This window comes from Papio anubis, chromosome 13 (genome assembly GCF_008728515.1).
Source record: "Papio anubis isolate 15944 chromosome 13, Panubis1.0, whole genome shotgun sequence".
NCBI lineage: Eukaryota > Metazoa > Chordata > Mammalia > Primates > Cercopithecidae > Papio > Papio anubis.
The window spans coordinates 44,718,858-44,744,641 of NC_044988.1; the positions used below are offsets into that span (position 1 = coordinate 44,718,858).

At 40.9% G+C, this 25,784-nt stretch overlaps 2 protein-coding genes across 3 annotated transcripts in view; one reads left to right on the forward strand and one right to left on the reverse strand.

Annotated features, from left to right (window-relative positions):
- CCDC171 (coiled-coil domain containing 171) overlaps positions 1-25,784 on the forward strand; it is a 501,053-nt gene that overhangs the window by 53,241 nt on the left and 422,028 nt on the right. The gene's annotated exons all lie outside the window — the stretch shown is intronic.
- LOC108582397 (thymosin beta-10) lies at positions 14,897-15,043 on the reverse strand. Its single transcript, XM_031654759.1, has one exon. It carries the CDS (start codon positions 15,041-15,043, stop codon positions 14,897-14,899), a length of 147 nt encoding a protein of 48 aa, XP_031510619.1.

Here is a 25,784-nt window from a genome sequence, read left to right on the forward strand (position 1 = left end):
ATCGTTTTCCAGGGTGGGGAGGCTTGAAGGCTGCTTTTGCGCGGTTTGCATCATCCAAAAAAGAAGAGCTGTACGAAAACCCAAAGATGAAATTGGAGCATGCGGCGGTTGCAGGGTGTGCTGCATGTAGGCCTCTTGCACCTCGCTGAATGGGCCTCGTAGTCTCCTTTTCCTTGAAATTGTAATATGAGAGAGCCCTATTTGATTTCTTTTACATTTGAATCACCAAGAACTATTAAGAAAAATGCAACCCTACCGAATGCAAAATGCGCAGGGTGGAAAACAATGACAGGAAAACAGAAATCTTTTAGATAGGATGTGGGTTCGGGCCCTAACTAAATTTCAGCTGCATCTAAATTTTTTCTCCCTAGTAGAATAGGAGCTGGTAGGTGGTACAATGTATAAGTGTTACTAAACCTCAAATATTTTCTCTCTTAAAATGCTCTTCAAGGGATTTTAAAGATTATTTTATTTTTTGATCCTTTAGAGAGGCTGAAAATATTTTTAAACAGAATGTTAAGACATAAAAATAAGAATAATAAGACATATATTAGCACCTAGATAATACTGCTTTAAATACGGGACTCAAGTGGAAATGAATTAGGAAAAGTTGTTTTGAGCTGGTAAAAATTGAGAATTTTTTGAAAGCAATACAGCATGTCTTTAAATAGGAATGAAAGAAGACAGTCCCAAAGTAAAATGTCCTGCAAGGAGTTTCGAGAAACTATACCTGGGCAATACACGGAGAGTTCCAAGTGGAGCCAAAAGAGAAATTGGCTGGCAAAGGAGAAGGAAGGGTTGGTGATATGTCTTGAAGCTTCTCATTCTAAATTTGAATTTAATGTGTGTAGTAGGAAGCTACTATAGGTTGCTGAGCAAGAAAGGGGTAAAAATGATTATTTAACCAGTTCTTGATGTTTCAAGGTAAATGATAGTAGAAAGAGGCTGGGGGTAAGTGGAGTACTCACGAAATGACCCATTTCTCAGTGAGACTGGTGACTAAGAAGGGAAGAGAGAGCACAACTAAGTAATTACACAACGGAATAGTTGTCAGGTGTTGGCTATAAATTATGCATAAGAAAATGTGGAAAAAGATGTATTGAAGAAAAGCCCAAGATACAGAGTGAGAGACCAAAGCATCATCCAGCAATCATTTTTGTGTGTGTGTTTGTGTTCACTTTATTTGTTCAAAACCCTGTAAGGCCTTGCTACTTCAAGTGTGGTCCAGGGCCCAGCAGCAAGGGCTACCTGGGAGCTCAGGTAAAGCTCAGCCCTTCCGGAGGCCTTCTAAATCACAATCTGCGTTTTAACAGGATCCCTAGGTGATTCTTACGCATATTCAGTTTGAGAAATTGCTTTAGAGGATACCTCAGACTGTAAGAACTTCAAACTAAGGAAAACAGACATAAAATAAGTTATAATTAATGTTAAAGATAACTTTCCATTAGTACTAATGGTAGGACCAACAAGTAAAGAGGGGGTAGTTAGTGTTGGGGGGGACCTCAGAAAAGAAAAAACCAAGAGAAAATGGAAAAGCGTTGATGTTTTAGTATTACTGGGTTTTTTTTTTTTTTTTTTTTTTTTTTAAAAAGGAAGTACCATACTTAGCTCTTGCTGCCTTTAAGTTTTGTCCGTTTCAACCTGTGGTAGTTTGTAGACAACAGGAGATACCCTTTAAACAATAAAGGCAAAACAGGTGGTGGTTTAAGCTTCCAGAGAACAAAAGCCCAGGATCCCTGGGAGCAACAGTTCTGAATCTGAGAGGAAAGGGGGAGGGGAGGGCAGGGAACAGGGAAGGAAAGCTGGGCACATCCTAGCGACTTGGAGAACTTTTCTGTGCTCTTCTCCAGCTGTGATCTTTTCCAGCCATGCTTGGTGCAGCCCTCCCTCATAGTCAGCCGCCTTAGTGGGGATGCTTGAAAAAGTATACCAAAATGGAGATCAGAGGAGCAATGGGAAAAGTTATAAGGAGAAAGAATATAATTTCCAAAACAACTGAAGAAAAGGTGGGGGGCAGGAAAATCTAAATGAGTTGAGGCAGGAACTTGGCCTACATTCTCTCATTTAACCAAAGTGCCACTATCCCCATTTCACAGATGAGAAAATAGGCTCACAGGAGATAAGCAACTTGCCCAAGATCACACTCTAGTCCAGGGGCCGAAGTAGCATTCTGGCCCCTCTGGCTAGCTGCCCATGCCTTTTCGCGATTCCACATCGCCTCTAGGTGGGGCAGGGAGTCAGCAAGGCTGAAGGAGGAGTGGCTTATAATTAGAAAAAGATGCTGGAAGGAAAAGCAGCCCAGTACTTACTCTTCCACCTTCCGCCTTTGGACTTGAAAGTATTCCCAGCTTAAAATTGCCTAACAACCTCCCTCCACGCCATGCCATTCCCCAGCTTGTCCCCAGCACTTAACTCCTTCTGGTCCTGAGAAACTCAACCCAAAAATCACCTCTGGAAAGGCTGTGACCTAATCTTAGAGTAACAATTTCTTATTTACACTCTTTCCTACTAATCTGTAAACTGCTTAGAAGTCGGCACTATCTTATTCATCGGTGCAGGTACTCAATAAAAAAGTGCCGGGCATGGTGGCTCATGCCTGTAATCCCAGCACTTTGGGAGGCCAAGGCAGGCGGATCACAAGGTAAGACCAGCCTGGCCAATATGGTGAAACCCCGTCTCTACTAAAAATACAAAAATTAGCCGGGCGTGGTGGTGCGCGCCTGTTAATCCCAGCTACTCAGAAGGCTGAGGCAGGAGAATCCCTTGAACCTGGGAGGCAGAGGTTGCAGTGAACCAAGATAACCCCAATGCACTCCAGCCAGGGCAACAGAGCAAGACTCTGTCTCAAAAAAAACAATTTGTTTTCAAAAACGTTTATTGAATGAATGACAGGGAGTGGCAAGTGAAAAACCCCAACAGACTCATTAATCCTTTAGGGTGAGAAAGCAGGTAAGTATGACACATGAAAGTTTTTGTTTTGACTTTATGAACTTTTCTGGTACAGTGCTTGAAGGTTAACCCTTTAACAGCAGTGACATTTTTCACTCACTACAAATACATTCATTTTAACCATTTTAATGAAAATCTTTCTAAATGAGATCTCTATTCTAAAGTAGCAACAGTCTCTTCCTTCGTATCTTTTACATAATTTCCTACCTTGATACACAGTGTTAGTGATGCACCTTCAACTTATTGGTATGAACAAGTATTGAACGGTTTTCTCATGTTTTATATGTAAATCCTCATGGTGGGTAAATAGTGGGAAGTTAGCAAGAATATGGGGGAAATAAAGAGCATTAATCAAAGAGCTAGTTTAGTTGGGGATGTCATAAATCCAATCTAGGTCTTGCTTCCCATGAAAATCAATAAGCATTTGAAGCTTTGGCTCTTAGGTAGGCAAAAGCAAAGATGTACTAGCTTATGAGCTGATAACTAGGTTTACTGCTGAGCTGCTTTACCAATGTTTAGAAGAGAGTTGTTTTCGGCACATGAGATGAGAGAAGTCTTAAGGAATCTGAATGCTCTTTAGAAAGACTAGAAAGAAGCAAGGCAAAGACAGAGTTTGACAGTTGACCTGTGTGTACTATTGGTGCCTTTTGTGAAGACTGCCTAGACTGTGGGCTGTTCTAGTGGGAATTTTTTTTTTTTTTTTTTTTTTTAGATGGAGTCTCGCTCTGTCACACAGGCTAGAGTGCACTGGCACAACCTCAGCCTGCTGTAACCTCCACCTCCTGAATTCAAGCAATTATCCTGCCTCAGCCTCCCAAGTAGCTGGGATTACAAGCGCCCACCACCACACCCAGGTATTTTTTTTGTTTTTTGTTTTTTGTTTTTTTTTTTTTGAGACGGAGTCTCGCTCTGTCACCCAGGCTGTAGTGCAGTGGCCGGATCTCAGCTCACTGCAAGCTCCGCCTCCTGGGTTCACGCCATTCTCCTGCCTCAGCCTCCCGAGTAGCTGGGACTACAGGCACCCGCCACCTCGCCCGGCTAGTTTTTTGTATTTTTTTTAGTAGAGACGGGGTTTCACCGTGTTAGCCAGGATGGTCTCGATCTCCCGACCTCGTGATCCGCCCGTCTCGGCCTCCCAAAGTGCTGGGATTACAGGCTTGAGCCACCGCGCCCGGCCTTTTTTTGTATTTTTTGTAGAGACAGGGTTTCACCATGTTGGCCAGGCTGGTTTTGAACTACTGACCTAAAGTCATCCGTCCACCTCGGCCTCCCAAAGTGCTAGGATTACAGGAGTGAGCCACCACACCCGGCGTTGTTTTTTTTTTTTTTTGAGACAGAATCTCACCCTGTTGCCCAGGCTGGAGTGCAGTGGTGCAGTCGTGGCTCACTGCAACCTCCGCCTAGGTTCAAGCGATTCTCCTGCCTCAGCTTCCCAAGTAGCTGGGATTACAGGCTTGTGCCACCATGCCTGGCTAATTTTTTTTTTGTAGTTTTAGGAGAGATGGGGTTTTGCCGCGTTGGCCAGACTGGTCTCGAACCCCTGACCTCAGGTGATCTGCCCTCCGTGGCTTCCCAGAGTGCTGGGGTTACAGGTGTGAGTCACAGTGCCCAACCTCCAGTGGGATTTTTTTTTTAATCACTAGATGACCTGATTACTTTTCATCTCAGGTACTTGGTTTGCTGCTTTCTTACATCTCCATCTCCAGTCTCAGTTAAGGCTTCTCTTATCCCACATGTGTGTATGCCATACTCCTCTTTGACTCTGCTGCCTGATTTTGCCTTTGTCCATTCTTCATCTTATTCCTTTGTCTACATTCTTTCTCATTCTCCTCCGTGTTCTTACTCCGTGATTTTGGTGTGTGAGGTGTGTAGCTTTGAAAGTAAAACGATCTCTTGCTCTGGTCAATAGACCTACCAACCTACTGATGTCTTTTATTGTCTTTGTGCCATTGATTCTTCTAGGTCAGCTTTCTCAGAGTGTTTTTTGAGAACAATAGTATAGCTTGAGAAGTTAAAAGGCGTAAATTAGGGAAAAGGAAATTCTATAGGCAAGTGAATTCGAGAAACACCAAGTCAAAGTTGCATGGCTTTCTTTAAAGTAAGACATCTCAAAGCTGTTAATATATTAAATTTGCTTTGTGAATTTCTAAAATGGGTTTTTAGCCATCAGTCTAAAGTTATTTGATAATGGAACCCCCCTTTCTTTTTTCCTGGAAAACCCTCACCTAGGACTAGTGATGGTAAATATTGTACCATGCAACATTTTGGCGATGTGCTTTCTTATGAGCTCATTGATAAGCAGGGGATGTGAGGTTGAGCTCTGATAGCCAGACAGACACCAGAGGCTTTACTTTAAACGCAAATTTAATGTATCTTAATATTTAGGAAAAGTAACTCACATGCTCAATGTTCAATTGCAAAGAAAAAACTAATAGTTACAACTTTGATATGACATAAGAAAAGAGAGCACAGGCTTTGGAGTCAAGCATGAGTTCTGATCATGGCTCTGTCACTTTCCACAAGTGCTATTAGGCAACTCCTTTAACTTCATGTACTTATTTTCTTATCAGTGAAATGTGAATAAGGACACTTGCCTTGGAGGGCTATTGTGAGGATTAAATTAGATCATACATATATAATGTGCATATTAGTATCTTAGCCATATTTACAACCTAGGGGAAAAAATAAATAATTATCTTCCATGTATGCATAGGGTTATGCTGTGACTGGGTCTAAAATCCAACTAGATATAGAGGGAAAAGTTCTGTATGAAACTCTACTTTTTTAGACGGAGTCTCAGCTTGCCCAGGCTGGAGTGCAGTGGCCATCTCGCTCACTGTAAGCTCCGGCCCTGGTTCACTTTATCTCCCTCAGCCTCCGAAAGTAGCTGACTACAGGCATTTCTGCCACCTCGGGCCTCGGCCATATTTTTGTATTTTAGTAGAGACGGGTTTCACCCATGTTAGCCAGGGATGGTCTTCGACCTCCTGGATCACAGGATCCACCCGCTTCGGCCTCCCCAAAGTGCTGGGATTACAGGCTTGAGCCAGTCATACCGGCCAAAACTTCACTTCTAAGGACTGCTGAATGACAAATCACTGGTTTGACTTTGCTGTTTGGGGATTTTTTTTTTTTTTCTTGTTGGATTGGTCTTTTTTTATTATGATTTTTTGAGACAGGGTCTTGCTGTGTTGCCCAGGCCAGAGTACAGTGGCCTGATCTCGGCTCACTGCATCCTCAAACTCCCAGGCTCAAGTGATCCTTGCCTCTCAACGTCTGGAGTAGTTGGGAATACAGTCACATACCACCATACCCAGCTATTTTTTTTTTTTTTAATTTTTTGTAGAGATAAGGTCTCCCTATGTTGCCCAGGCTGATCTGAAACTCCTGGTCTCAAGGAATCCTCCTGCTTCGGCCTCCCAGAATTGTAGGATTATGGGCGTAAGCCACAGTGCCTGGCCTGGGTTTTTGTTTTTTTAAGATTTTATTTTTTTGAGAGCAGTTTCAGATTCACAGCAAAATTGAGAAGATACAGATGTATCCCATGTGCCCTCTACCCCTACACCTGCATAGCCTGTGTCACTATCAACATCGCCCACTAAAGTGTTACATTTTTTATGATCGATGAAACTACATTGACATATCACCCAAAGTCCATAGTTTACATTAGGGTTCACTATTGCTTTGTGCATTCTGTGAGTTTGGACAAATTTATGATGACATGTATCTGCCACTGTAACATCATACAGAATGAGGCAGTTTCACTGCCCTCAAAATCCTTTCTGCCCTGCCTATTCATCCATCCATTCCCCAAGTCATGGCAACCACTTATCTTTTTACTGTCTTCATACTTTCACCTTTTCCAAATCATACAGTATGTAACCTTTTCAGATTGGCTTCTTTCACTTGGTAACCTGCATTTAAGTTTCCTCCATGTTTTTGCATGGCTTAATAGGTAATTTCTTTTTAGTTCCAAATCATATTCCATTGTTTATTCGAATATTCACCTACTGAAGGACATGTTGGTTGCTTCCAAGTTTTGGCAATTATGAATAAAACTGCCATAAACAACTATGTGCATGTTTTGTGTGAACATAAGTTTTCAACTTATTTGTGTAAAGACCAAGTTCTGTAATTGCTGATTCATATGTTTATGTTTAAGAATATGTTTTGCTTTTAAGAAATTGCCAAACTGTTTTCCAAAGTGGTTGTACCATTTTATATTCCCACCAGCAATGAATGAGAGTTCCTGTTGCTCCACATGCACATCAGCATTTGGTGTTGTGTTTTGGATTTTGGCCATTCTGTTAGATGTGTATTAGGTATCTCATTGTTATTCTATTATTTTTTTTATATTATAGCTCATAACTTATTAGTTCCTCCGCAGTGGTTAGTAGAAGATTTCTGCTTAAGTATGTTTTATGTGTGTCCTTTAGTCAAGAAAATATTTGTTAAGATTTGTTAAGACATTAACCTAGAATAATGTGGAAACCTAACGTGTCTTGGAGAAAACAGAGTTTATGTACAGATAACAAAATATTGGCCGGGCGCAGTGGCTCAAGCCTGTAATCCCAGCACTTTGGGAGGCCGAGACGGGCGGATCACGAGGTCAGGAGATCGATATTCATCCTGGCTAACACGGTGAAACCCCGTCTCCACTAAAAAATACAAAAAAACTAGCCGGGCTTAGGCAGCTGGCCTGCAGTCCCAGCTACTCGGGAGGCTGGAGGCAGGAGAATGGCGAACTGGGGCAGAGCTTGCAGTGAGCCGAGATCCGCCACTGCACTCCAGCCCGGCCAGACTCCGCCCCCAAAAAATTCTAGGAAAATACAAAGTGCAGGGGTCGTGGGCGCGGTGGCTCAAGCCTGTAATCCCAGCACTTTGGGAGGCCGAGACGGTGGATCACGCGGGTCAGAGACCGAGACCATCCTGGCACACGGTGAAACCCCGCTCTACTAAAAAAAAATACAAAAAAATCCAGCTGGAAGCGAGGGTGGCACCTGTGGTCCCAGCTGCTCGGGAGCTGAGGCAGGAGAATGGCATAAACCTGGTGAAGTGGAGCTTACAGAGCTGAGATCGGCTGACTGCACTCCAGCCTCCGAGCGACAAAGCCAGACTCCGCCCCCAAAAAAAAAAAAAAAAAAGAAAATGATGTGCAGTAGCCGTATGAATTTTAAATTCGCATCTACAAATTACCCTGTTAAAATGTTTGTGAGTTATTTTCCCGTCTTCATTTGTATAGTTTTTTTTTTTTTTTCCAGACAGGGTCTTGCTTTGTCATCCAGGTTGCAATACAGTGGTGCAATCACACCTCACTGAAGCCTCACCCTCCTGGGTTCAAGTGATCTTCCCAGCCCGAGTAGCTGGGTCTACATGTGTGCACCAACATGCCTGGCTAATTTTTTTTTTTTTTTTTTTTTTGTAGAGAGGAGGTCTCTGTGTTGCCCAGGCTGGTTTTGAATGCCTGGGCTCAAGCAATCCTCCTCCTTAGCCTCCCAAAGTGTTGGGATTACGGGCATGAGCCACCACACCTGGATTTTTAAACATAGTTTGTAATCATTGTTTTTAAATAAACTTTTTCTTTTTGAATAATTTTATTTTACAGACAAGTTACCAAGATAGTACGGAGGGTTATTGTGTACCTTTTGCTAAGTTTTCACTGTTGTTAATATATTAGCATTGTAAGGGTGTCAAAATCAAGAAATTAACATTTCTATAACGCTGTTACCTAAACTACTGAGTGTATTTGTGTTTCACCAACTTTCCCATTGATGTCCTCCTTCTGTTACAGGATCCTGTCCAGGATACCATATTATTTTGAGTTGTCATGTCCTCCCCGGTCTTTTCCAGTCTATGGCAGTTTCTAAGTCTTCCCTTGTTTTTCATGACCTTGGCAGTCTTTTTTTTTTTTTTTTTTTTTTTTGAGACAGAGTCTCATTCTGTCGCCCAAGCTGGAGTGCAGTGGCACAATCTTGGCTCACTGTAACCTCTACCTCCCAGATTCAAGCCATTCTCCTGACCGTGACAGTCTTGAGGAATTCTGGCTAGATACACTGTAGAATGTCCCCTAATCTGAGTTGGTCTATGTTTTCCTCATGATTACACTGGTGATATGGGATTTTGGAAAGAATACCCCAAAGTAAAGTGTCCTTCTGGTCACATCTGATCAGCTATATGATATGAACATGACACCATGAGTAATGTTAACCTTCATCATGATTTTGGTGATGTCTGTTAGGTTTCCCCACTATAAAGTTACTGTTTTTTCCTTTCCCTACTTACTCTTTGGAAACAGTCACTAAGTCTAGCCCACTCCCAGGGGGGTCAGGGGCACCCAGGAATGAAGCTTCACCTCCTAGAGAGGGGAGTATTTCTCTGTATATATAATTTGGAATTCTTCTACAAAAAAGATTTGTTTCTTCCCCCTTATTTATAAATACTGTTTTTAGTGACTACATTACTGGCTATACTATAATGTAGCTAAATAGTCTTCAAACGTTGCACATTTAGGTGGTATGCAATTTTTTAATTAGAGAGTTTTGTATTAATAATTTATAATCATATGATGGGTTTTTAAATTTTGCATTTTTATCTGTAGTGTTTTAAAGACATTCCTTGCCCCAAGGAACATATATTTATAATTTCAAAAAATCAATACCTCTCGAGCATAGGCCTGCATATTTTATTTGACTGAGAACTCTTTTTATCTCCAAGATTTTAAACTTGGAGCTTTCTGCTGTGATCATAATCCAGGCAACTCTCCAGCACTGTTCTATCCATTGAACCTCTTTTTCTCAGTTAACTTGACTTTAGTCATTTTTGCATCCCACTTCACTCAGCATATCCCACTTTCCAGCCTTAGATGATGCCTATGACAACAGTCTTCACATTTTTTTGCTGCTATAATTCCCCCTGCCAAATATTTTAAGTTGAAATATAGCATTTTTTCAACATTTTAATCATTCCAAAAGATGCAATTTCTAGCACATTAGAGATATTTTAAAATAAAAATGTTACATGAAGTGTAGTATAAATACCCACAGTGATTTCATAGCCACTATTATTCATTTTCAGAAAAATGTGAATAAATACATCTTTATTTTAAGGAATACAGAATTCTTGCTCTTTAATAAAAATTATTAGCATTTAAAATTTTTCCATATTTGCTTATTCTCCTTGAACTCTAATTCCCATTCTACTTGCCCTGTAGAATTTTGTTGTAATCCAATACATTTTATATCTGAAAGTACTTTAGGGCCAGGCGTGGTGGCTCACACCTATAATCCCAGTACTTTGGGAGGCCAAGATGGGCAGATCACCTGAGGTCAGGAGTTTGAGACCAGCCTAGCCAACATGGTGAAACCCCATCTCTACTAAAAATACAAAAATTAGCCGGGCATGGTGGCATGTGTCTGTAATCCCAGCTACTCGGGAGGCTGAGGCAGGAAAATCACTTGAACCCGAGAGACAGAGGTTGCAGTGAGTCAAGATCATGCCATTGCACTCCAGCCTGGGTGACAGAGTGAAACTCTGTGTCCAAAAAAAAAAAAAAAAAAGAAAGTATTGATGAACCCATCATAGTTCTCTGTAACTGTAATATGTATATAAATTGAAATTATAAAGTGCACATTTTTTCTTGTGATTATAAGACATAGATTTTTTCCTCAGATTGTTTTTCATTAAAGTTAGTCATATATAATTGACCAAATCAACATATATTACACATTTTAATACATTCACGAAAATTATATTGGAAATGCTTCTCAAGCAGATGAGTCATGATCAGATTTTTTCTAAGTATAATATTTAATGAAAAGGAAAGGCGTAGATGGTAAATACTATTCAGTCTGGCAGTTAGTATATATTTTAATTTTTTCTTACTAGGAGTTAAATTTTTTAACTTTTTTTTTTTTTTTTGAGACAGAGTCTCGCTTTTAGTCCCAGGCTGGAGTGCAGTGGCGCGAGTCTCGCTCACTGCAGCCTCCTTCGGTTCACGCATTCTCCCGGGCCAGCCTCCCCCGAAAGTAGCTGGGACTACAGGCCTCAAGCACTTTGCATTTCAGTAGAGACGGGTTTCACCGTTAGCTGTGGGATGAACTTCTGATCTCCTGACCTCGCGTGGATCCGCCTGCCTCGCCTCCCAAAGTGCTGGGATTACAGGCTTGAGCCACCGCTACTCGCCAGGAGTTAAATTTTTAACTTTTTTTTTTTAAGAGATATGGTCTTGCTATGTTTCCCAGGCTGGATTCAAACTCCTGGGCTCAAATTATTCCCTTTATGTCAGCCAGGATTACAGGCACGCATCACTGCCTAGCTTAAACATTTTATAAGATAAAGATAAACTAGAAAAAAATATTATATGATGATAGGTTCTTGAAATACAGTTGGCTTTCTAACAGCAGGTTCTTACATTCGTGGATTCGACCAACCCCAACCCTGATGGAAAAAACAGTACCTGCATTCTGCATTGGTAGAATCCGCAGATGCAGAATCTGGCACCTCCTCACCCCACCCCCTCCATCCCACCTCTCCCTGTGAGTGCTAACTAAGGAACTTGAGTATCCTTGGATTATGGTATCCACGGGGGTTCTGGAACAATCTCCCACAGATAGGGCAGGCCAACTGTATATTATTGAATAACACATTAAATTTAAGAGAATCACTTAAATTTTTACCCTGGATTTTAATCAGTGTATCTGGAAATATTTAGTAGTCATGGGAAACTTTCCAGTTACATTTTAAGAATCAAGTTTCACCAGTTTATACCACTTCATCTGTGCAGAGATGATTTATTTACCAGCTCTAATGACAAGTCTTAGAGATGAGTAGTTAGAACATCTAAAAAGAATTGGCAGGGCACAGTGGCACGTGTGGTAGTCTCAGCTACTCAGGAGCCTGAAGTGGGACAATCACTTGAACCCACCATCACTTGAGTTCGAGGTTACAGTGAGCTATGATCACCATTGTACCACAGCCTGGGTGACTGAGCAAGACCCTGTCTCAAAACAAACAAAATTGTTTATTTGAAGGGAGAGTGAGAAACACTTTAATGTTCCATATTTCTTATCAATGCTATGTTTGTTTTGCTCATGTGGGAGTCTTTCTCACTCTTTTTATACAATTCAAAAGATAGAAGAGGCAGAATTAGGCCATGTCTGCTTTCTCTCTCCTAGGCCACAAGTGTTGCTAAAGAATGCAGCAAAATCATGTAGGTCCCTTAAGTTAAAATTCATATTAATGTGGCAAGTTTGAATCATATTTCACAAAAGCAGCTATATAAGAAACATTTTATCTATTATGACAAACAACTCTGACTTTAATACATTGACTAGCAGGAAATTCAGTCTCACTGTAGGGTTTCCTTCCTCCTTCTACAAGTTCACAAGAAGTAGGCTGATGTGTGCTGGGTACATACGAAAGCCTCCTCATCTTCAGACCATCCTGATTGGATGATCCCTTGAATGTCTTGGTAGCCCTGAAGATAGCAAAAAAATGTAGAGAATCATAGAAAGATTAATAAAGTATCTTACCACTCATAGAAAGATTAATAAAGTATCTTACCGCTCAACAAAGTATCTTACCAGTTTTCCACTGAACTCTTAAGATCACTCAACTGGTCCTTCATTAAATTTTGTTTCCAGGCCGGGCGCGGTGGCTCAAGCCTGTAATCCCAGCACTTTGGGAGGCCGAGATGGGCGGATCACGAGGTCAGGAGATCGAGACCATCCTGGCTAACACGGTGAAACCCCGTCTCTACTAAGAAATAAAAAAAAAAAATAGCCGGGCGAGGTGGCGGGCGCCTGTAGTCCCAGCTACTCGGGAGGCTGAGGCCGGAGAATGGCGTGAACCCGGGAGGCGGAGCTTGCAGTGAGCTGAGATCCGGCCATTGCACTCCAGCCTGGGCTACAGAGCGAGACTCCGTCTCAAAAAAAAAAAAAAAAAAAAAATTTTGTTTCCTCTCCATTGTATAACCCATTATGACTCTTTCAAGTCATGTCAATACTTCTCAGGTTCACACTTAACCTTGAATCATCCTCAGTCTTAGCAGATAACCTTTTCCCCACAGAGAAGATCTGCCATCAAGCTCTTCTCAAAGTAGTACCTGTCTGTCTTTGTCCCTGCTACCTCGATGGAAAAGTAAAGAATTTCCCTCATACCATCCAAGGTATTTCCCTCATACCGTCCAAGGTATTGTATTTCACAATACAAACTCAAGGAAATAGAATTCTGAAAAAAAAACTTCGCTGTGGGAGAAGAGAAGAAAATGAAGCTTTGTAGGGGTCATCTGTTAGAAAAAAGGCTGAGTAAACACTGCAAATACTGTATTTCTCTCACTGTTGGTCCTTTTCTTGATACCTTCATAATATCTATAAACAAGGCAGATTTTCCTCACCTTAAACAAAAACTTTCTCTTGAACCTACAGTGTATAGATCTGTGTGTTTTCACTTTGTATTTTGAAATAATTATAGATTCACAGAAAGATGCAAAAATAATACAGAAAGGTCCTTTGAACCCTTCACTCATATCCTCCAATGGTTATATCTTAATTATAGTATAATGACAAAATCAGGAAGTTGATCTCGGAACAATGTGTATGTATAATTATCTGTCACTTATCACACGTTGTAGATTCCTGCCACCGCAATCAAGATACAGAACTATTCCACCACCATGAAGACCCCTTGTGCTACCCCTTTAGAGTCATTTTCTCCTCCTCCCAATTCCTAACCCTTGGCAATCACTAATCATTTCTCCATTCCTATAATTTCATCATTTTGAGAATATTATCTATATTAAATCATGTAATATGTGGCCTTCTGAGATTGGCTTTTATCACTCATCTTAAGGCTCTTAAAACCCATCCAAGTTTATCTATGTATCAATAATTCATTGCTTTTTATTTCTGAATAGAATTCCATGGTATGAATGGTATAATTTGTGGAACCATCCACCTATTGAAGGACATTGTGGTTGTTTCCAGATTTCCCCTATTACAAACAAAGGTTTGATGAACATTTACATATGGTTTTGTGTAGATATAAGTTTTTATTTCTCTGAGATAAATGGTCAGAAGTATCATTACTGAAGTGTATGATAGTTGCACACTTAGTTTTTAAAATAAACTGCCAAACTATTTTCTAGAATGGCTAAGCCATTTTACATTCTCACCAACAATGTATGAGAAATGTAGTTTTTCCACATCTTCACCGAATTCGGTATTGTCACTATTTTTTCTTTACACTCTACTCACAGGGTGGTCTTAGTTTGCATTTCCCAAATGGATACTGATATAAAACATCTTTTCGTGTGCTTATTTGCCATCTGTACATCCTCTGATGAAATGTCTCTTCATGTCCTTTGCTTGTTTCCTAATTAGAGTGGTTTTACTGTTGAGTTTCAAGCATTCTTTTTTTATTTTTTTTGGCCACAAATTGTGTTTTATTTTCATTATTCATACAAATAATTTTCATATATACATATTTATTTATTTATCTATTTATTTTAAGACAGAATCTCCCTCTGTCACCCAGGCTAGAGTTCAGTGGCGCCATCTCGGCTCACTGCAACCTCTGCCTCCCGGGTTCAAGTGATTCTCCTGCCTCAGCCCCCCAAGTAGCTGGGATTACAGTTGGCTAATTTTGGTATTTTCAGTAAAGACAGGGTTTCACCATGTTAGGCTGGTCTCGAACTCCTGACCTCAGGTGATCTGCCTGCCTTGACTTCCCAAAGTGCTGGGATTATAAGTGTGACCCACTGCAACCGGCCACAGATAATTTTCTATAATATTCAGGGGCAAGCCGGAGAATTTGGCAGTCCCATTGGAGCGCCCCTCAGAGACTCACAGGTCGGTGGCACGGTGCGGAGAGCCCAGGTTTGGTTCACAGTGCGGTTTGCGGGGCGTATCCAACTTGTAGTTGGCTCTTCCTCCACATCTCAAGTCAGGGCTCAAAGATGACAGGCGTAGGAAATTTCACTCCTCTTCTCCTGCTCTGTGGTCTCTTTGGTCGGCAGAGTGTTCTTCTGCATCTCTGTGGCCTTCAGCTTGACCTTATCCAAGCCGGCAATTTCCCCCAGGTCCAGTTTGTGTGCCATTTTCTTAACCCCTTTCCCATTTGCTCTGAGAACACTCTCCAGCAGCACTTGTGGCTGCAGTGTTTACCCAGAGATAACTTTGCCACAAAATATCTCACTTTCATTACTATTTTCACATAGTTCTAGAATATTGCCTTTGGAAACAAAAGACATCACTCTGTTTATAGTATTTTGTTTTTAGTAGTGGTATTTCCATTTGCAAAATATAGTGATTCTCAATCACTGAAATTGCCAGATCCTAGAAAATATAACATTCCTACACATGATGTTAACATCGTTCTCAAACAGTTGTTGCCCGAAGATTCATTTGACGAATCCGGTTTTTCCAAAATAGACAATTCTGATGATTCAGACTATTTTTATGTTAGTTCTCTTTAGAAATAGCTTCAGGAACGGTTTTTATATTTTATTTTCACATCGAAAATCAGTCAGATTTGCTTCAGCCTCAAAGAGCCTGTTTATGTAAAATTAAATGAGCACTGGCAGTGAGCTGCCCCTTGTTTTTCTAAACAGGAAAAGGGTTAAAGCAATCCATGGCATCCTGCTCCAACCCTGGCTTCCTGGTGCTCCCAATCATGTTGCCATGGCAAGAGACCCAGTTTCAAGCATTCCTTATATAGTCTAGATAAGAGTTCTTTGTCACACACGTGATTTGCAAATATTTTCTCCGTCTGTGTAACTTGTCTTTTCATCTTCCCTATAGGTCTTTCACAGACTAAAAGTTTTACATTTTGATGAAGTCCAACTTACCAGGTTTTTTTCTTTGATGGATTACTCTTTTGTTGTCATGTCTAAGAACTCTTCATTAAGCCCTAGATCCCAAAGATTTTTCTTCTGTTTTCTCTTTAAAACTTTAGCATTTAATGTCTGATATTTAACCCTGTGATCTACTTTGAGTTAATTTTTGTAAGGTTTAAGCGGAGGTTCATTTTTTTGTCTATGGATGTCTGAATGCTCTAGCACCTTTGTTAGAAAGGTTATTCTTGTTTTCTTGAATTGCCTTTTCACCTTTGTCAAAAACTTTAGAATAAGTTTGTCTGTATCTGTAAAACTTTTGCTGGGATTTTTTTCTTTTGTAGGAGATGAGGTCTCACTATGTTGCCCAGGCTGGAGTGCTTTGGGTACTCACAAGCAAGGGCCCACTACTGATTAGCATGGGAGTTTTGACTTGCTCCATTTCCAACTTTGTCCAATTCACCCCTCTTTTGGAAACCTGGTGGTCACCCACTCCTCAGAGGTCACCATATTGATGTTGAACTTAATGTGGACACCTGATCACTCAGCATAGTGCACTATAGCCTGGAAGTCCTGGGCTCAAGCAATCCTCCTGCCTCAGCCTCCTGAATAGCTGGGACTACAAGTATACATCACACCTAGCTTTTTAAAAAATATTTTTTATATATTTGTATATAAATTTATATGTATATAATTATATTATATAAATATATTATAATATATGTATACATTTCTATATTACATATTACATAGATATATAAACATATGTTATAGAAATAAGTTATATATTTAATTATATATAATTAGATATGACATCAAAAATATGTCATATATTTATATATAAATTTGAGGAAAATTAAGATCTTTACTAGGTTGAGTTTTCTAATCCTTGAACACAGTATATCTGTTAATTTCGTTCTTTCATTTCTTTGACTGGCATTTTGTAGCATTCAGCCTACAAGTCCCATACATGTTTTGTTAGATTTACAACTAGTATTTTATTTTTCGGAGTGATTGTTTAATTTCAGTGTTCAATGCTAGATATAGAAATACAGTTGATTTCTGTGTGTTTAGCTTGTATCTCAGACCTTGCTGACCTCACCAATTAAGTTTAAAGGTTTTTTTTTTCATTTTCTTTTCCTTTCTCTGTTTTTTGTAGATCTATTGGGATCTTTTACATAAACCGTCATGTTATCTGAAATAGGGACAACAAGTACACTCTGTGTTATTTCAACACTTTTCAGTTTTCTGAGGACTTTTCTGGCCCAGGATATGGTCTATCTTGTATATGTTACTTTGGTGCTTTAAAAGATTGTATGTTCTGCTTTTTGTTGGATGGAATATTTGATAAATGTCAATTAGATCCTTCCAGATGATGGTGTTGTTGAGTTCTTTTTTTCTTTTTTTTTTTTTTTTTTTGTATAGAGATAAGGTCTCACTATATTGCCCAGGCTGGTCTCAAACTCCTGAGCTCAAGTGATCCTCCCACCTTGGCCTCCCAAAGCACTGGGATTACAAGCATGAGCTTCTGCACCTGGCCAGAATTCTCTTTTTTTTTTGAGATGGAGTCTCACTCTGTCACCCAGGCTGGAGGGCAGTGGCACAGATCTCGGCTCACTGCAACCTCTGCCTCCCAGCTTCAAGCAATTCTCCTGCCTCAGCCTCCCGAGTAGCTGGGACTACAGGCGCACGCCACCACACCTGGCTACTTTTTGTATTTTTGGTAGAAAGGGGGTTTTACCATGCTGGCTAGATTGGTCTTGAACTCCTGACCTCGTGATCTGCCTGCCTCGGCCTCCCAAAGTGCCAGGATTACAAGTGTGAGCCACCAAGCTCGGCTGGACCCTTTTGTCCTTAAATAATGTTTCGGTCTCTGGTATATTTTTTTTTCCTCTGAGGTCTACTTTATCTAATATTAATAAAGTCACTCCTGTTTTCTTTTTTATTTTTTTTGAGACAAAGTCTCGCTCTTATCCCCCAGGCTGGAGTGCAATGGTGCAATCTCGGCTCACTGCAACCTCTGCCTCCTGGGTTCAAATGATTATCCTGCCTCAGCCCCCCGAGTAGCTATGACTACAAGTGCCTGCCACCATGCCTGGCTAATTTTTGTATTTTTAGTAGAGATGGGGTTTCACCATGTTGGCCAGGCTGGTCTCAAACTCCTGACCTCAGGTGATCTGCCCACCTCAGCCTCCCAAAGTGCTGGCATTACAGGTGTGAGCCAGTGCAGCCAGCCACTCCTATTTTCTTTTGATAAATGTTTGAACCATATGACTTTTCCAGCTGTTTATTTTCAACTAATCTTTTAATATTTAAAGTACGTTTCTTGTAAACAGCAGATAACTGGATCACATTTTTTTTTAAAGATAGGGTCTTGCTATGTTGCCCAGGCTGGACTTGAACTCCTGGGCTCAAGCAATTCTCTCATCTCAGCCTCTTGAGTTGGGCCATATTTTTTAATCCATGCTGCAAATTTCTGTCTTTTAATTGATATGGTTAGATTACTTACATTTAATATGATATTGATATGTTAGGGCTAAATTCTGGCATTTTGTTTTTTGTTTTCTGTTGGTTCCCTTTGTTTTTGGTTTATTTTCTTTTTCCTGCCTTCCTGCAGGTTATTTGAACTTTTTCTTAGAATTCCATTTTCATTTATCTAGTATTTTTGAGTGTATTTCTTCATATAAATTTTTAATGTTTGCTGTAGGTATTACATTATACATACATAATTTAACATAGCTTACTTCTGTTGACATGTACCAGTTGGAGTGAAGTATACAAAACTTTTAGTCCATTTACCCTGCTCTATTTATAATTGTCTTAAATATTTCCCTTATATACATTGAGGAGCACATCAGACAGGCTTCACATTTTTGCTTCAACCATTAAATATAATTTAGAAACCTCAAGGGGAGAAGTAAAGTCTATTGCATTTACCAATATTTCTTCCTCCATGATGTCCCAAGTTTCCTTCTATTATTTCCTTTCTGTTTCAAGAATTTCCTTTGGTCATTATTTCAGAGTAGGTCTGCTGGCAACAGATACTCTTAGTTTTTTTTTCAGTTAAGAGTATTCTGAGCCAGGCGCGGTGGCTCAAGCCTGTAATCCCAGCACTTTGGGAGGCCGAGACGGGCGGATCACGAGGTCAGGAGATCGAGACCATCCTGGCCGACACGGTGAAACCCCGTCTCTACTAAAAAATACAGAAAACTAGCCGGGTGAGGTGGCGGGCGCCTGTAGTCCCAGCTACTCGGGAGGCTGAGGCAGGAGAATGGCATGAACCCGGGAGGCGGAGCTTGCAGTGAGCTGAGATCCGGCCACTGCACTCCAGCCTGGGCGGCAGAGCGAGACTCCGTCTCAAAAAAAAAAAAAAAAAAAAGTATTCTGAATACAAAAAATTAGCCGGGCATGGTGGCAGGCGCCTGTAGTCCCAGCTACTTGGGAGGCTGAGGCAGGAGAATGGCATGAACTCGGGAGGCGGAGCTTGCAGTGAGCCGAGATTGCACCACTGCACTCTAGCCTGGGTGACAAAGCAAGACTCCGTCTCAGGAAAAAAAAAAAAAAAAAAAAAAGAGTATTTTGATAGCCTCCCTTTATTCATGAAACGCATTTTCCTAAGACATAAGATTCTGCATTGCCAGGTATTTCCTTTAGTACTTGAAAATTGTTTGCTAAATCCTTCTAACATCCATGGTTTTCAATGAGGAACTGGCTGTCATTTGAGCGGGTCTTTTTCCTTCATTTTTCTTTCATGGCTTTCAATATTTTTTCCTTATCTTTAGTTTTTCGAAGTTTGACTATGATGGCTGCTTTAAAGTATTGTCAGGGAATTCCAAAGTTTGTGTCATCTCCGTGTTGGCATCTGTTGGTTTTCTTTTCTTGGTAAGGTTGAGATGTTCCCAGTTCTTCATATAACTAGCAATTTTCAACTATATTCGAAACATTTGGGGAATTATGTTTTGAGACTCTGGATCTTATTTATGTCAGCAGGCCTTGTCTGACACTGCATCAGTGAGAGGAGAAGAGTGCTACCTCATTACTGCTGGGTGGAGGTGGAAGCCCAGGTTCCCCACTTGGCCATCTCTTTGGGATGGAGGGCTAGGAGGTGCTTTGTTGCCTTGTTACTGCTAAGTGGAGACGGTGATCCAGGCTCTCCATTAGGCCTCTGCTGACGTCACCCTGGCTGAGAGGGAAAAGAATGCCTCATTACTACTCTCCATCAGGCTCCCACTAACTATGGGTTGGGGACATTACTGTTAGACAGGGATAAAATCAGGCTCCCAATTGAGCATCTTTGATACACTGCAGCAGAACTGGGGGGTAGGGCGCCTTCTTACAGCCACGTGAGGGCTTCAATCATCAAACATAATTTAGAGGGGCTGGATGTAGTGACTCACACCTGTAATCCTAGTTGGGATTAGGAGGCAGGAGGATCCCTTGAGCCTAGTATTTTAAGACCAGCCTGGGCGACATAGCAAGACCCTACCTCTCCAAAAAAAAAAAAAAAATCTTTTACATTAGTTGGGTGTGGTGGCATGTGCCTGTAGCCCTAGCTACTCAGGAGGCTGGGGTGAACAACTGCTTGAGTCCAGGAATTCAAGGCTGCAGTGAGCTATGATTGCACCACCGCATTCCAGTCTGGGTGACGGAATGAGATTGTTTCTTAAAAAAGAAAAAAAACACAAAAAGACCCCCCACATAATTTAGAAAACTCAAGAGGAGAAGTAAGGTATGTTGTATTTACCCGAATTTTCACTGTTTTCATTGTTTTTTCTTTTTCCTTGATGCTCAAGTTTCCTTCTTTCATCATGGTGTTAGGGCCACGGTTTTTTCCAAGGCATTTGGTTTAATCGGGCAACAATTATCTAAAATGTTTTTGTCTTGTTAGACTTCCTCTTTCCTGGTCCATTGGCTAGAGGGAGCAGGTTTATCTTGGGGTACTTCCAGTTGCTAGCTCATCCAGCGCCCAGTCCGAAATATATAAAGCAAAAGGAAACCCAGCAGGGAACTCACCACCTTGTCATGTCTTGGATCCCAAGATGCCTAGCTACCCTGCCTTCTTCCCATCTTTCAGAGACATTTTATATTTGTTTGATTGATTGATTAATTGATTGATTGATTGAGATGGAGTCTCACTCTGTCGTCCAGGCTGGAGTGCAGTGGCGTGATCTTGGCTCACTGCAAGCTCCGCCTCCCGGGTTCATGCCATTCTTCTGCCTCACCCTCCCCAGCAGCTGGGACTACAGGTGCCCGCCACTATGCCCGGATTTTGTTTTGTTTTGTTTGTATTTTTTTTGTTTTTAGTAGCGACGGGGTTTCACCATGTTAGCCAGGATGGTCTTGATCTCCTGACCGCGTGATCTGCCCGCTTCAGCCTCCCAAAGTACTGGGATTACAGGCGTGACCCACCGTGCCCAGCCTATTTGTTTTATTTATAATGTCCAGTGGACCCATTTTTCTCCTTTTGTTTGTCACCAAGCTTCTGGAGGGAAAAAATAGTTTACATTCTGTTCTTTCCCTTCATCATGCATATTTTACCCTTCATCTCCCAGAGAATTGAACTCCATGATGGGAGAGTCTCTGTTTTGTTTATAACTGTATCCCCAGGATACAGTGCTTAGCACATAAAAGGCCTTTGGTAAATATTTCCTGTCACTACATTATCCTGGTAACTTTCTTTTCTTTATATTCTCAGTGCACTACCCTACTATAGAAACTCCTTACCTCATGCAGGAATTAAAATATTGGTTTTGTTTTATGCTTTTCTCCATGTGCCCCTCTGCACACCATTCTCTCCATCTGAAATGCCCTTTAATCACTTTCTTCGTATCCATGTTTTCCTTCTCTTGAACATCCAAACCTAATCATACCTCTTATGTCTCTTCTTCTAAGCCTCATCATCCTATCCTAAAATCCTATATTCATTTCTTTCTGTAGTACTCGTTTTAGATTAACATTTTCTCAGTTAACAATGCTTTCAGCTGGCTTTTGCAAAAGATGTCAAGAGATAGACAGATGCTAGCATTGTAGCTGGATGATTTAAGGGCCAGTATCTTTGAATTTACTTGGCATTTTTCTCATGTTGACTGGGCTGACTGATGAACAGAAGATGACTGCTCTTCTTGGAACCACATCTGGATTTCAGGTAGGAGAAAGGGCATAGGATGAAAGAATAGGCTTGTCAATTCCACCTCTTTTTATTTAGAAAACAGAAGCTCTCCCAAAAGCCTCGTCCGCCAGGCAGGTGTTATGCTTCATCGGACAGAATTCTGTTACATAGTCACTCCTAACTGCAAAGTACAAGTGAGAAAGGGGTAGTGAACAGTAATGTAATTAGCAAAACAATATCTGGCATACATATGCATAAATATCTGTGTAATTCATTTGGATAAATCTTATATCTCCCTAATTAGTTTCAAAGTTCTGTGAGATCAGAGATCTAATCAGAGTTAGTCATTTCAGACTTTATACCAGGCAATTTTAAGTGTTCTCCTAGTATCACATCTACAAACAACACTAGAGTTCTTTTTCTTTTTCTTTTTTTATTTTTGAGACGGAGTATTGCTCTGTTGCCCAGGCTGAAGTGCAGTAGTGTGATCTCGGCTTACTGCAACCACCACCTCCGTGTTCAAGCAGTTCTCCTGCCTCAGCCTCCTGAGTAGCTGAGATTACAGGCACGTGCCACCATGCCCAGCTAATTTTTGTATTTTTGGTAGAGATGGGGTTTCACTATGTTGGTCAGGCTGGTCTCAAACTCCTGACCTTGTGATCTACCCACCTCAGCCTCCCAAAGTGCTGGAATTACAGGCGTGAGCCACTGCGCCTGGTTGACTAGAGTTCTTAAACTGGAACTTTAAACCAAAAATAATTATTCTAGAATGATTCTGTGAGTTTAGTTACTTCTGACATTAATAACGTTTTTGGTTAGGGAAGCAGGACCACTAGAAGTTTTGGGACAAGAATTTCCTTTTCCATCTATATTTTTTTTGTAGTAGGAAGTAGACCTTATACAATTATGGGAAGAAGTGTGGAAGTGAAGGTCCAACAGGTACAATGGAAGATTAGAGCGGTAGTAAGTAACAACTCAGCCTGAGAAGCCAAGCAAATCCAGCTGCCACACGAGGACAATAAGAAGGCTTTTAGGGGCTGGGCGCGGTGGCTCAAGCCTGTAATCCCAGCACTTTGGGAGGCCGAGGCGGGTGGATCACGAGGTCAGGAGATCGAGACTATCCTGGCTAACATGGTGAAACCCCGGTTCTACTAAAAATACAAAAAACTAGCTGGGCGTGGTGGCGGGCGCCTGTAGTCTCAGCTACTTGGGAGGCTGAGGCGGGAGAATGGCGTGAACCCGGGAGGCGGAGCTTGCAGTGAGCCGAGATCACGCCACTGCACTCTCAGCCTGGGAGACACAGCGAGACTCCGTCTCAAAAAAAAAAAAAAAAAAAAAAAAAGAAGGCTTTTAGGAAGACTAATGGAAAGCTGTGCTGCTGTTCAGCTACCACCTCAGTGAGTTAGCTGCCAAGTATATGTTGGGTCTGGGACCATTGTTGGTCCACAGGATCAGGAATTGGAAAGAAGACCCAGATATGAACTGGAAAAGAATAAGGACAAACTGGAAGCTGCTGGTCATCTATGTCTGCCTCTTTCTGTGTCTAACCACAATGACTTTTGGACACTATGGTTCCTGCTTCACTGCTACCTCCCAAATCTTAGTCAAATCATCTTTTAGCCAATTCTAATTTGGAACTCTCCAGAGAAGGGAATTTTGGAAATGTAATCCAGCTTACTCAAGTTGACATAGAACAAACCACTGCACTAAGTAAACTCTGCAAATGGAAATTGAATCCCTAATTAATACAGAGTTAAAATAGTTGTACTGCCTGGAGGGCTGGGACTGTCTTAGTCCATTGTTTTCTCTCCCTTTTGTCCTGGCCAGTATTTTGAGTCTTGAATCACAGGCTTTCTTCATTGATATCACTGTGCAAACTGGTTGTCCTCTGCCCTGGTACCTATCTCCTAGAGGGAAAAATGAATCTCTTCTTTGAATTTAGGCTATAAGATGCTGCCAGGCAGTCTTGTTATTTAATTTCTTTTTTTTTTTTTTTGGAAACAGGGTCTTGCTCTCTTGCCCAGGCTGGAGTGCAGTGGCACAACCACAGCTCACTGCAGCCTCCACCTCTCAGGCTCAAGTGATCCTCCCACCTCAGCCTCTCAAGTAGTGGGACTACAGGTGTGTGCCACCATGCCTGCCTATTTTTTAAAATATTGGGAGAGACAGGGTTTCACTATGCTGCCAGCGCTGGATCATTTAACTTTTATTGATCATTTTTGAATGTGTATGTTCCTGTTTCTTATATTTCTGTTGGCCTCCCTCTCCTGTTTCTCTATTCTGGGTGCAATTCTTGTATGTTCTCTGGTATAGCCAGCTTGGTCTCTCCTGCATAAGCATGTTTGTGAACCATTACTTCTGGCTAGTAATATATATTTGGGTGATATAGTTCTCCCATTTTTATTTTTGCTAACCAACACGTCTTCACTGTCAGATATTTAATGAGCATCTAAAATATCATCCCTAGCCAGGCATGGTGGTTCATGCCTATAATCCCAGCACTTTGGGAGGCCAAGGCGGGTGGATCACCTGAGGTCAGGAGTTCAAGACCAGCCTGGCCAACATGACGAAACCCCGTCTCTACTAAAAATACAAAAAGTAGCTGGGTGTGGTTGCAGGAGCCTGTAATCCCAGCTACATGGGAGGCTGAGGCAGGAGAATCACTTGAACTGGGGAGGCAGGTGTTGCAGTGAGCCAAGATCGTGTCACTGCACTCCAGCCTGGGTGACAGAGCAAGACTCCATCACAAACAAACAAACAAACAATATTATTCCTATCCTCCACGGGAGCTCAAAGTACAAAAATATCAATAAAACAAGAGAGAAAGTAAAAAATATCAACATAGAGCAACAAATAAATAGCTCTTGGAGATCAAGAAGGGAATTGAATTCTATCTCCTTATGGGCCCTTTATTTATCTTTTCCAATCAGGGAGCTTCGTATAAAATTTTCAAATCTTCATAATATTATCCTAGTATTTGTGTTACAAATTTGATGTAAGCAATAAAATTCTTTTTGTTACATAGGATTTAAGGAATATTTTATAAACAGTATTTTAAAAGCTATATAAATATGTTTGTAAAGGAATATATAAATAATAATTTAAACCACATAAAGAGAAGAAACACTAAGAAAACTAGGCTGTAATTTTATCTCTACAGACCATTTGGAAATTATTTTTTGTTGTTGTTGTGTTTCAGTGACATGGACTTCTGGGATTCAGAATTATTTAGTATTGCAAGCGTTCACTGAAGCTTACTTATCTCATAAAATCTGTAATTTAACAGCATAAATAAGCAGTACACTGATGGTGGTTTTAGAGCATTTTCTCCATAGTCAACATCATTACCAATGAATGTAGAAACATTTTTTTTGAGGACTATTTAGAATCATAGAATTTAATTTTTTTAGTGCAGTTATACATTTCCCCTTCATATGAGACGAAATGCCACAAACTATTTAGATTACAGGTATAATTTCACTGTTGTATATATGGATAGGAGGGGGAAATATGACCATGCTCATTATGAAGTTGAAGTGTGGATTTACACATACATAGAGTACAATCGTCCAAACAGCTGCAGGGCTGAGGAAATGGCCATGAAAGTTCTGCAGCAGCAGAGCTGGGAAGCTGTCATATGTTTTTATTTTCTTGCTGAAAATTTAGGTAAGGAGAAAATTAAGATGTAGACTTAGTTCTGAAGATACAATTCAGATTGTACAAAATTCCCAGCTTCTAATTCAATCTGATTTCATTATTTCATCTTAGAATGGTTGAAACCCGGCTGGGCGCGGTGGCTCAAGCCTGTAGTCCCAGCACTTTGGGAGGCCAAGACGGGCGGATCACAAGGTCAGGAGATCGAGACCAGCCCCGTCTCTATTAAAAAAATACAAAAAA

What these genes read in the sequence shown, in the direction of transcription:
- LOC108582397 (XM_031654759.1), bottom strand. Translation starts at nt 15,043, where the DNA reads ATGGCACACAAACTGGACCTGGGGGAAATTGCCGGCTTGGATAAGGTC.